The 13,028-nt window shown below is 42.2% G+C and overlaps 1 protein-coding gene across 3 annotated transcripts in view; it reads left to right on the top strand.

Annotated features, from left to right (window-relative positions):
- The window catches only part of LOC109919615 (ADAMTS-like protein 5), a 118,747-nt gene that overhangs the window by 71,742 nt on the left and 33,977 nt on the right, over positions 1-13,028 (top strand). For all 3 annotated transcript variants that reach the window (XM_048614295.1, XM_048614297.1, XM_048614296.1), the window contains exons 3-6: positions 5,296-5,450; positions 8,162-8,222; positions 9,793-9,901; positions 11,685-11,812. In XM_048614295.1, coding sequence (XP_048470252.1) covers positions 5,296-5,450; positions 8,162-8,222; positions 9,793-9,901; positions 11,685-11,812 — 453 coding nt within the window. The remainder of the gene's footprint in view (positions 1-5,295; positions 5,451-8,161; positions 8,223-9,792; positions 9,902-11,684; positions 11,813-13,028) is intronic.

Below are 13,028 nucleotides of genomic sequence, written 5' to 3' on the forward strand. Positions count from 1 at the left end.
ATAATTAAGACAAAGTTCATCACGGTTCAGCTTCTGGGCTCGGAGAAAGCCGATTGATGAACGATGGAATACGGTGGAGATACAGCAGGGACGAGACCACCATTCTGGGATGAGAATGCCACTGGAATACAGGGCCAGAAGCCTCCACCGAAGAAGCACGCTATGCCAGGCCGAAACCGCCAAACCGGGCCGCTGGAAGCCACGGGACAGCTGGAGAAGCCACCTGGTCCCCATCCCACGCTCCTCCAGACACTACTGCTGTCCCTTTCGCCGATGCTTCCACTCTTTCAGGCACCCGGGCCTAGCAGCGGGCCTGGAGCCTTAGCCTGGCCTGTGAGTCCAGGCCGGAGGAGTCAGCCCAGGGCCTGCTCCTCGCTTGATAGGAACAGGGTGGGGTAGAGCCATGTCTGACTCATCCTTCCATTCCTGTGTCTACCTTTGCCACCAATTTAGCAAAGGAGTGGATAATCCCTACATTTGTCCTTCGTTGACTAGGTTATCAGATAGATGAAGGTGAGAACAAAAAGAGTAAGTTTTTTCCTCATATCAAAATTTGCAAATATATGTCACTTTAGATATATTAAATCACCCAAGGAGACAAAGAAATTTCTATGTTTTTTGCAATTCATGTTTAATGAAATGGAAGGGAAGGAAAATCATGAGAAAAGGATCCTGGGTTTGTGTTTGGATGATGCTTTAATGATAGGTAGTTTTAGCGGAGGTGAGTGAAGTAGGTAACGAGGACTGTAATGGTTCAAGAAGGCAGCTTACCACCATCTTCTTAAGGGCAACTAGAGACAGGCAATACATGTTGGTCTGTTAGCAAAGCCCACATCCCAAAACAAAAGGTGATTCAAGAGGTGGTTGAGCTAGACCCAGTATAGACCCATGAATGAACCCATGTCTAGACCCAGTGTGTACCCTATATGCTGAAAGTGCACTATTTAATAAAGAGGAGCGAAGGCAGAGTTATATTGGTGGACAGAGGTGATTGATTTGCTAGGAACAGGGTTATCAATTGTAAAAGCATCAATGTGACTGTGCCAGAAGTGTCATGGGTGGAGAGTGTAAGATGACTTGGATTTTTCTGAGAGCACGTGAGAGGGTTTGGGTGATTTTTTTGCTTAGGCAATAAACAATTGGATTGAAAGAGTGTAGAGCTTAGTCCCATTTTAAGTAGTTTCACATAACATCATTTTGTTAGAATGTCATTAAAGATTTACTACACAGTTAATCATTTTGTATTTGCTTGCCCTTTCATAACATACTTTGGCTAGAAGTATCTGTATCATGGACAAAACATTCACTGAAAGTCATAGAGCAAATTACTGCAGATGCTGGAATCTGTACCGAAAGCAAAAAATGCTGGAAATCACAGCGGGTCAGACAGCTCTGATGAGCTCTGATGAAGAATCATCTAGACTTGAAACATTAACTTGCTCTCTCTCCACGGATGTTGCCTGACCCACTTGTGATTTTCAGCATTTTTTGTTTTCAATTCAGTGAAAGTCCATTGCTTGAGTGTATTAAAATATAGTTTGGGCTTAAAATGTCATAAAACCACAATGGGCATGCTGTGCATATGTATGGTTACTTATAGAGAATGTTCGCAACTGACAATTACTGCACATATCAATAAGTTTGTAAATAGCAATTAACTGTGCACGCCCTTAGAACTTTAGCTGCCCAGGTCAATGGAAACTTTAAGAATGTATTTTGCCATGCTTGGAACATTCTGCCTATGTAGACTGTTCGGTTTCTGTGCCTTTAGAGAAGGCGTTTATTCACTGTCCAAAGTGTCCAAAGCAATCTAGTTGGAGTTGCTTTACCTTGCTTCATTATTTTACCCTATAACAACTTAGTAAATTCTGTACGACGACTGGCAAACATCCTGAAATGGCAAGGGGTCGTGGACTCCCAAAAGGAAGTGACAAACTATAATTTTGCCACAACTATTACTTCCTGCTGAATTCCCAGTATCTGACCTGCTGTTGTAGCCACTGTATTTACAGGGCTGTTTCCATTCAGTTTCTGCTCAGTGGTAAATGGCCTGTAGTTTCTTGCTTTCTGCCTCCCTCCAGATGGATCATTCACTTAGCACTTCTGGCAGAGGATGGCTGGAAATGTTTCAGCCTTACACTAAGTACACAGATCACATATCATTGAGGATGGTGATGTTTGTGGAGCTCCCTCCAGTTATTTGTTTAATCATCCATCACCATTCATCACTGGATAGGACAGGACTGTGGATTCCTGATCTGGTTCAATGGTTGTGGGATCATTTTACTCTGTTGCATGCTACCTCCACTATGAAGCTTACATATAATCCTGTGTTGTGGTTTTATCAGGTTTGCACCTCATTTTTAGGGTCAAAGGCTTAGCTAACGTGAACACGTCGTAGATGTAACCAAATCAAATCTGAGACATAAGAATATGCACTAAAGCACTGAAGGGTCTGTCAAACAAGTGGTTTCTGTAACTCAGCTATGCTTGGGTGAATAAACGTGTCTGTAGCACTGAAAAGATTAATTGACAATTTTGACTGATAAGGGAAAGATTGTGCACGTCACAAGGATTGCAGTTAGAAGGACGATTGAGAAATGGCATGTATCTGTACACTTCAATTTCACCCTTATTCCTGGGGATCTCATGGATGCTTGAGTATCATGTTTTATTAATTTTACAGATGTTAAAAGCTTGATATCAGCTGACTACATCACAGTGTGTAATGTGGAGTGTTAATGATCCATTACATATGACTTAAAGCTAAAACAATATTATAAGGGAACACCAGGGTATTTGTAAGCCTCATTTCATAATAACCTCAAGCATCAAGAATTTAAGATGCTGGTTTCATAATCGTGGACAAATTCAGAAATCACACAACTCTAGGTTGTAGTCCAACAGGTTTATTTAAAATCACAAGCTTTCAGAGCACTATTCCTTCAACAGGTAACAAACCTGACGAAGGAGCAGCACTCCAAAAGCTTGTGATTTTAAATAAACCTGTTGGACTATAACCTGGTGTTGTGTGATTTTTGACTTTGTCCATCCCAGTCCAACACCAGCACCTCCACATCGTAATCCTGGGGCAGTCAATAGATTCTCCGCACAGCAAATAGGTGTGGCATCTCAGGACACCTGTCTTGGAAGAAGGAAAAATAAAATAGGCATGTCAAGAGCACTAGAATTCCCTCTCTAAATGTCATGTCATTCTACCTCTATCTCTCTCTCTCCTCCTTTACAATACTCCTTAAAACCCACCTATGTGAGCAAGCACCTGTTCTAATATCTGCTTGGTGTCAAATTTAGTCTGATAATTTTCCTCTGAAATGCTTTTGGATATTATGAAGCTGAAAATAAAAGTGCTATCAGTGCAAGTTTTTACTGTATTTGGAGTTTTGGGTGTTCATGTGAACTGTCATTAAAAATTCTTGGATCACATCTTGCTGATAACAAATAAAGATTATTTTGCTTTAATTGGTACATCCTCCAACATGAGAGTCAACACAATGTAATCTGCACTCCAAAATAGTGAGAATAAATAGAACATTTGGAATAAAATGACTTTATACTTTATCTTACGTGGGATGTGGGCAGCATTAGCAAGGCCAGCAATTGTTGCCCGTCAATAACTGCTCTTCAACTGAGTGACTATGAATCAACCACATGGCTTTTTGCCTGCAATCACATATAGGCCAGACTAAAGTAAGAATGGCAGATTTCCTTCCCTATACTGCTTTTGACTTTTAGTCATACTTTTCAAATAAACCATTTACAACTTGATGCAACCATCTGAATGAATATCCATTTGCACAGAGTTTCCAAAATTTGGGCGATGGGTGGTGGGTGCCTGGAGCTCGCTGCTGGGGGTGGTAGTGGAAGCAGATAGTATAGTGACTTTTAAAGGGCGTCTTGACAAATATATGAATAGGATGGGAATAGAGGGATATGGTCCCCGGAAGGGTAGGGGGTATTAGCTGTGACGGGCAGCATGTCCGTGCAGGCTTGGAGGGCCAAAGGGCCTATTCCTGTACTATAATTTTTGTTGTTCTTTGTTCTTTTAAAGACACCTCGGCTGTTAACTTTAGCGTCTCGTACCCTGATGTTCAGTACTTGCACTGGATGCTGTGAATATCAAAATAAAATGTTCCAGGGCATTTTCCTCAGAAACAATCTGAAGATGTCAGCTGGGGTATTGAAGAAAGCTGCTGAATATTGCTCCAGCTCTAGGCTCAGAATCAGTAAAATGATTGTTCTGATTTAAAGGAGCGGAGAAAGGAACCTGAATCTTTTGGTTTGGCTCTTTCGAGATCTACTGGGCATTTTGGAATACTTCTCTCTGCAAGGCCAAGCAAGACTTTTTGCTGTATCTTACCAAACTCACTTTACTTTGCTAAGAGTAAATAAAGAGAGAATGGTCCAGATTTTCCCATTACTGTTGGAGCAGATTCAATGGTCAGGAATCCCACTTAATTGTCAGCGATTTTTCCAGTCAGAGTTCTGAGTCCACCCTGTACTGAATGTGTTCATCAAAGAAAACCAGGGAGAGATCCACCCAACGAAGTCTTGGGGGCCAAGGCAGATCCTTTATTTTCTAGCACCCGCTGTTGTATTTCAGATGTTAAATCATTTAAAGTTCCCAAAGCTATTTTTGACAGTGACTGAGGTATTTGAGGGACATGTTGGCAGGTCAGTAGTTAGTGTGTGTCATTTGGTTAAGATTGAAGGGTGCCAGTTGGGTGGTGGGCAGTGTGGATGATCCTAATAGGGTTTGGGGCCGAGTTAGTGTAGGTTTTTAATCCACTAACATTTCCTGGATAACTCTTAAGATTAAGTGAGACGGAACCCTTTGAATTTTGCATTTTTGAATGACTCTATCAAGGAGATCCAGGCTCAGGGCAATTGCCCATTTCCTGGAAGAGGAAATAATTAAAAGAAATTGATAAGGAAATATTTACAGCTTAGTGTGAAGGAACAACAAAGTGGGCCCAATTGAAGAATTCTTTCAAAGTGCCAGCAGCAGGCACAATGGGCTGAATGGTCTCTCTCTGCAGTGTAAGATTCAGTGGTTTGCCCTTCCTCATTTTCCACCTCACCTGGCTGTGGATATCGAGTGCAAAAAGATGAAGGCTGAGCTAATACACACCATCACCTTGACGGGCACAAGACTGTAACTTTTAAAGGACTTATTAACTCTGGCAGCTGAGTGGCCACTGATGTAATGGAAGTTTCACATTGGATGTATTGATCAACTACTAAGATGTTTTATTTATGCGTGTTTCTCTCAAGTAGGCTGTGAATCAGAAGCTGAGAAGATCTCAATGGCTGAACAGAGTACGTCAGCGCCGTCAGGTTTGGTCCAATGAGTGGTCACCATGGGGCAGTTGGAGCGCTTGTTCCAGTACGTGTGGCGGGGGAGCATCCTTCCGGACCAGGCAGTGTTTGAGGTATGTGGTGAGAACGTTAGCCTGCCCAGTGCAAAGTTCTCAGTGTTGCACTGGGCTTAACTGGTGCTGATTCAGGCTGATATTCAACCTCTTTCAGTTTGCTTTGCAGAGCTCCAGTTGTGCACTCCCATCGTTAGAAAACTACTGGTGTTTTTACACAGCAGGGTCCACCAATGTTAGAAATTGTGTACTGCAATAATTTGAAGCCAAGCGAGAAAATGGACATGGATGTTTAACCAATAATAATGAAGTTTAAGTCAACGTATTGCAACATTTCCAATATTTTCGTTCAATTAACAGGTGTAAATCGGAGTCATAGTAGGAATAAACACATCTTTGGTCCTTGTGAGCTTTATATCAGCTCCAGATTCTTCCACCACCAACTTGCTGCAACCAAGAATTTCACAGCCTACACAGCAACAAAGGAAGACGTAGCAATGCAATAATAATAATAATGTTATTCAATTGTTTGTCAGCTACTTTACTCCTCTGTGTCATCTTACTCAACGAAATAACAAGTTTTCAGGTGTTTCAGATCCTGAGATCCTAAAAACTGTTTATTAAAGTAGAAAAGAAACAGGTTTACAAATTCACGTTTTGAATTGCTTGCCATGCAAGAGAGAGGTAGAGCCCAGGTTTCTTAAATGTAGCCCAAAGTTTAAACGTTTGAGGCAGTCGAGCCCAGATGTTATTGGAGAGGGAGTGCACGGTGTCTACCAATGTTCTCGATGCCTGTAGAGAGACGTGGGCACCATGGAGTGCTTTATCTCCCCCTCCAACTCCAATTCGGTTTAGTCACCTTCCCTCCCTGAACCACCCCCCTCACTTTTTTTCGATGTCAGCATTGCCCTTAACGGGCTTTGCTTGTTATTACATAATGGGGCACACAGGTGTTTTCCCACCGGTGGAAAAATATACATGATAAAGTCTATTCACAACAGTGTCTTTTAAAAAAGGAAGAAAGGATGTATAAATAAATTTAAAAATTAACAAGACTAGTTGATGCCGTTAACAGGCATTGTATGTAAACATTCAATTGGATGTACAAAGTGTTTATACTGATGTGGTTAATAGTGTATAAAAAGATTAGTTGGTGTGCCGTCTTGTGGTGTAGTAAACAAAGCACATAAAAGCAGAAGTGGGGGCTCTTGTGGCACAGTGATAATGTCCCTAGCCCTGGGCCAAGAAGCCTGGGTCCCATCTGCTCCAGGGTATGTAATAAAATCTCTGAACAGGTTGACTGGAAGAATAAAATCCCTACAATGTGGAAACAGGCCCTCCAAATCCACGGAGCATCCCACCCAGACCCATCCCCCTATAACCCTCACATCCCTGAACACTACAGGCAATTTAGCATGGCCAATCCACCTAGGCTGCATATCTTTGGACTGTGGGAGGAAACCCACATAGACATGAGGTGAACGTGCAAACTCCACACAGACAGTCACCTGAGGCTGGAATTGAACCTGGGTCCCTTGTGGTATGAGGTAGCAGTGCTAACCACTGAGCCACCATGCCATGAGGCAGGTTGAACCAGGTGTCATTGAAGAGGGAGCACATGGCGTCCATCAATGCTCTCAGTGCCTTTAGAGAGAGGTGAGCACCACAGGGGATGGAGTGCCTTATTTGCCCTTCCAACTCCATTTTGATTTAGTCCAGTCCTTCTCTTCCTACCTCACCCCTCACTTTTTTTTTATTTTCAGCTTTGCCCTTAACAGGCTTTGCTTGTTAATATACGATTGGGCACACAGGCGTTTTCCTGGTGGTGGAAAAATAGACATAATAAAGTTTATTCACAATTTCTTTCTGCCTCACAGAACATAAAAATATAAATAACCACAGGTGATTGGGGAGAAAAGAAAATAAAGGTCACTATTTAACCCTGGGAAAAAAGGCAAAACAGAAAAGCAGATCCAGAGGGTCATCTTGTGACGCAGTGATAGTGTCCCTATCCCTGAACCGAGAAACTTGGATTCAAGTCCCACCTGCTCCAGAGGTGTGTAATAACATCTCCTACAAGTTGGTTAGAAAAATAGGTTAAACAAAAAAAAGTTTGAGGGAGCTTGTGTTGTTATGAGATGGAAATTCAAGCAGTCACATCATAAAACATTATATGGTCTGCATCCACAACTTTTTGCGGGAAAGGATTCTATATTTTACCCACATACTCTCTGTAACAAACCGTTCCCTGATTTCACCCCAAAGGCCTTCCTCAGATTCTGAGATTGCACCCCATTGTTCTTCATTCTCCCAACACAGAAAATAGCTTCTCTATATGTATCCTAATAAATCCTTTTATCGTTTTAAATTAGATCAACCCTCAACCTTCAACGTTCAAGAAAGTTGTCTCTGGATTAACAGAAGCAGACTGTACATAAGGAAGTTATTTGGACTCTATTCTCTAATTGAATTTATTTTTCTTTTCTTGGCATCTTTTCACATCCATGTTCTTAAATCCCTCCATAGCCTTACCTTTCCCTATTTTAGTTATCTCCTCCAGCCCTGAGATATCAGAGTTCTGGCCTCTTGAGCATCCCCAGTTTTAATCACTTCATCATTGGTGGACACGGCTTCAACTGCCCAGTTCTGGGATACAGTTACCATAGCCCTTCACTTAACCACTTTACTTTCCTTGTTTGAGATGCACTTTTACATTAACCATGTTGAGATATCGATAAGGTCCTCAGTTTGTTTGTTTTTTGCATTGGCAGGTACTTGAACACAGAGGATTGCCCAGGGGATCAGAGGCAGTACAAAGTGTGTAATGTTGTGGTGAGTATGTTTCATATGGAACATTTGCAGCACTGAATGCTGTTCACACTTTTCAAAAGGACACCACCTGATTTACTGTAGTTGTCCAACATCCATTATAACATATTCTACCTCCAACTCTATCCCAGCCTAACTGCTAAAGCCCTCACCAATGTCTTTGCCACCCTCATTCTCAATAATTCCATTACTGTTCTAGCTTTAACTCTCTGGAACCTTTTGCTTATCAAAGACTCTACTGTTTTTATTCTAGGCTGCACTAACTCCCATTCTTTCACCGTTTCACCATTGCCCTACATTGTTTTCCAGTCTGTTAACATTACAAGCTTAAAATTCCCATTTTCTTGTTTACATCCCTCTCTGAATTCACCCTTCGACATCCCAGAAACATCCTTCAATAACCATTCATGTTAAAATAGGAACAGAAAATGCCTGCACATCTCAAAGTGCTGGCATCATCTGTGGAGAGAGAAACAGTCAACATTTCAGCACAGTGACCTTTCATCAGAAATGGGGCAAGTTGGCGGTACAGTAGGTTATCACAAAATCTCAGAGTTGTTATGGTGCAAAAGAAGACCATTTGGCCCCCTTGTGCCTGTGCCAGTTCTATTATTCAGTGACAATCTCCTGCCTGCTCCCATATTCCTGCACAAGAAAAGTCATCCAGTGCCTCAGCTGAACCTGCCTCCACCACATTTCCAGGCAGTGCAGCTCATACCCTAACAACCCACTGTGTGAAAAAGGTCTTTCATCATCCTTGTTTGGTCATCACTTTATAAGCAGGAGGTGAATGGGACAAGGACAGGATGAAAGACTGTGACAGGGTAGAAGACAAAAGAGAATGGATGACAGAGAGGGAGGTGATGGCCTAGTAGTATTATCGCTGGACTGTTAATCCAGAGACCCAGGTAATGTTCTGGGGACCCAGGTTCAAATTTTAGGTCAATAAAAATCTGATATTAGGAGTCTAATGATGACCATGAATCCAATGTCAATTGTTGGAAAAACCCATCTGGTTCACCAATGTCCTTTAAGGAAGAAAAGAGCCATCCTTATGGGCTCTGGCCTACATGTGACCCCAGACCCACAGTAATGTGGTTGCCATTTAACTGCTGTCTGGGCAATTAGAGATGGGCATTAAATGCTGGCCTAGCCAGCGATGCCCACATCCGGTGAATGAGTAAATGAAGAAAAAGAGGAGTTAGTCTTCCAGGGCCAAAGGGAATGGTGTTGAGACGGGGCAAGAAACAAATGATGTTCTCCAAAAGCTTGTGATTTCAAGTAAACCTGTTGGACTATAACCTAGTGTCATGTGACTCTAACTTTATCGACCCCAGTCCAACACCAGTACCTCCATATCATGTCCTTAATATCAATCTCTTCAACGATGCGTTTGGTCACACTTCCTCATATATCCCTCAATGGTTCAAGATCAGTTTGGGTTTCAGATTACGCCTTTGTGAGTGGCTGTGGGGTAGGTTCCTGCATAAAACAAGAGCAGTTTTTATTGTGTGGCTGTATGTCCAAGTTCCAGTTCTAAATAATCAAAACAGTAATTTGACAATTCTCACAGGACTGTCCTCCAGGATCTGTTGATTTCCGAAAGATGCAATGTTCACTCTACAACAACAAGCCAATCCAGGGCAATTTGATGAACCACCAGTGGCTACCATTCTATGGGGGTAAGTACAGAACATTCTCACCAGCTACAGCACAGTGGAATCACTGGGATTCACATCATGTGAACCTGGCAAGTAATTCAACAGATCCTGAATCAATTCATCTTGTTTAAGAGAATTAGTAAATCTCCATAATATTCTGCTTCTCAAATAGGGTCTTATTACATGCTATTAGAATAATGGGACTCTGATTTTTATCAAAACCTTGTACATCTAATCTAATGTACACATATTATTGACTTAGCTCCTGTTCAGCAATCTTCGAATCAGTTAGCTGAGTTGACTGGACAGCTGGTTTGTGATGCCGACAGTATGGAATCAATTCCTGTGTCGCCTGAGGTTACCATGAAGGTCCCACCTTCTCAACCTCTCCCCTTGCCTGAGGCATGGGGACCCTCAGATTAACCAATCGCCTCTGTCACTAATGAGAAAGCACTCCTACGATCTGTGAGGGCTATGGGGACTTTACCTTTATACAAGTAACAATGACAAAAGGTTTGGAAGGATTGAATGGCCTTGGAAGGAATGCAATACACATTCAGTAGAATGTTACAAGGATTTCAATGGTTAATTAAACAGAGCGATTGCATAAATTCAACTTTTATACTCCAGGATGTAAGAAGTTAGGCATGATTGGCTAAGGGGTTTGGGATCTTGGAATTAATTGCTAGGATAGACAGAGAGAATAATTTCTTCATGGTTGTCTAGATCAAGGGAACATGGCCTTAAAACTGGGAGATATTAATGAAAATTGAAACTGGAGTTCTAGAGATGAGTTAAAAAGAGCACATCTTCATGTAAAGGATGGAAAAAGTGTGGAATTCTAACTTGCAAAAGCAGATCTTAGCTCATTAACCATTTTAAACCTGAGAAATGATAGGCTTTTGCTCAGGGTATTGATATGGAACCAAAATGCAAGATATAGATCAGCTCTGATATAATTCAAAGGCAAAATAGACTCAAGTGGTTGAATGACCTACTCCTGTTCCCACACTCTTGCACAACTAATAATGGTGTAACTGTTGTACACCTAATCTGCTGCAAAAGTAATGACTATATGTATCTGTATGTATATTGGTTAGCAAGTCCCAATCCTCCTAATAGTCATGGATTAAAATCTTAAATTATTGCATGGAGTTTTCAGAGAAATGGAGAAGGTCACTGAATAACTGGGCCTAGTGACTGTGTACCTTACACTTACTAAGTAACAGCTGGGTCACTAGGGGCAACAACACACTCCCCAGATAGATCATAAGTGCACCAGTGAAGTTTTCCTCTAGCCATTATCTCTAGCAAGATTGTAAACTCATTAGAAAAGAACACGTTTACAATTTTGCCAGAAATCTGCAGCACAGGAAATCTTCTTACAGACACATTTACAATGTTGTAACATGCAATGACCAGAGGGATCCTGACCCTGTGAGAAGAGCATAACGAATAGCAAAAGATAAGCACAGCTCATCTCTCACGCATTCCATCTCTCATAATGAATTTTGAACTCTGCTTAGGTCTGATTCTCCTACACTGTTTCCTTATGACCTTAAACCAGTAGCAGAGACACACAAAACTGAAGAGTGGTCCCCAGTAATGTTTGATCAATTGGTTTTAACCGTCTCAGTACCAAAACTCAAAAAATATCATGGAATAATTGTTACTTCATGTGGATCATTGATCTGTCTGTTGAACGGGGGATTTTCCTGAGTTTGGTTTAGCACACTGCTGTAGTTACAGAGATTTATGTGAGCGTGAACCCTGAACTGTGTTCTCTTCTTCTTCTGTTTAACAGCTCCCAATCAATGTGACCTCAACTGCCTTGCCAAAGGGAAGAATTTCTACTACATGTTTGGTCGTGTTCTAGATGGGACAAAGTGCAGGCCTGACTCATCGGATATGTGCATTAATGGGCAGTGTCTGGTAAGCAATTCCCCAGAAAATAACTTAAACAGAAAACTGGCATAGCAAGCATGTTGAGTGAACAGCTGCGAACCGGACTGAGACCAGACAGGTTACATCATTGTCAGTGGAGCATCAGCGGTGAGGGCTGCTTGAGATTACGGGAACAGTGCACATTACACTGTCATTCACTACATGTGTAATCATCACCATTTAAAAGTGCCAGGATCGATGATGTACTTTGTGGTTTCTGTACATTAGCTTGCACAGGTTATACAGCAAAGACATAGTAAGAACTGCCAATGCTGGAGTCAGAGATAACACAATGCTGACGTTTCGGGTTGGGACCCTTCTTCGGAAATGGGGCAGAAATGCTGCTGTGTTCCTCCAGCTCCACACTGTGTTATCTCATTATACAGCAAAGAGTCAGGTTCTTGTTGAGACACATGTCTTGAGGTTTATTAACAACACTGTCTATTTACACAGCTACAATATCACTGACTTACACACAACCTATTCCCTACAACATCACATTAATTCACCCTGTACTCACAGCCTTATATTGTTTCCTAGTCTGCTAACATTTCAAGCTTAAAATTCCTATTTTATTGCCTAAATCGCTCCGTGGGTTTACCCTTCCATAGCCTAATCTGAATTCAGTGATTTTGATGTTACTGTACATTATGTGCACATGGCTGACTGACATGTTCATTACACAGAGAGAGTGACTGAAGACAAGGTGGGCCATCTTTGCACTGTAATGCCCAATGTTGTGAGGTCATCTAGCTGTCTTAAAGGTACAGGCCTCCCTGGCCTGGAATCCATGCAAATAATACAACAGAGATAGTAGGAACTGCAGATGCTGGAGAATCCGAGACATCAAGGTGCAGGGCTGGATGAACACAGCAGGCCAAGCAGCATCATAGGAGCAGAGAGGCTGGCGTTTCGGGCCTAGACCCTTCATCAGAAAAGGGGGAGGGGAAGGGGCTTCTGAAATAAATAGGGAGAGAGTGGGAGGCGGATAGAAGATGGATAGAGGAGAGGATAGGTGGAGAGGAAACAAACAGGTCGAAGAGGCGGGGATGGGGCCAGTAAAGGTGAGTGTAGGTGGGGAGTTAGGAAGGGGCTAGGTCAGTCCAGGGAGGACGGACAGGTCAAGGGGGCGGGATGAGGTTGGTCGGTAGGAGATGGAGGTGGGAGGAGGGGATAGGTGGGAGGAAGAACAGGTTAGGGAGGC

Source organism: Rhincodon typus, chromosome 29 (assembly GCF_021869965.1).
Source record: "Rhincodon typus isolate 14 chromosome 29, sRhiTyp1.1, whole genome shotgun sequence".
Classification (NCBI taxonomy): domain Eukaryota; kingdom Metazoa; phylum Chordata; class Chondrichthyes; order Orectolobiformes; family Rhincodontidae; genus Rhincodon; species Rhincodon typus.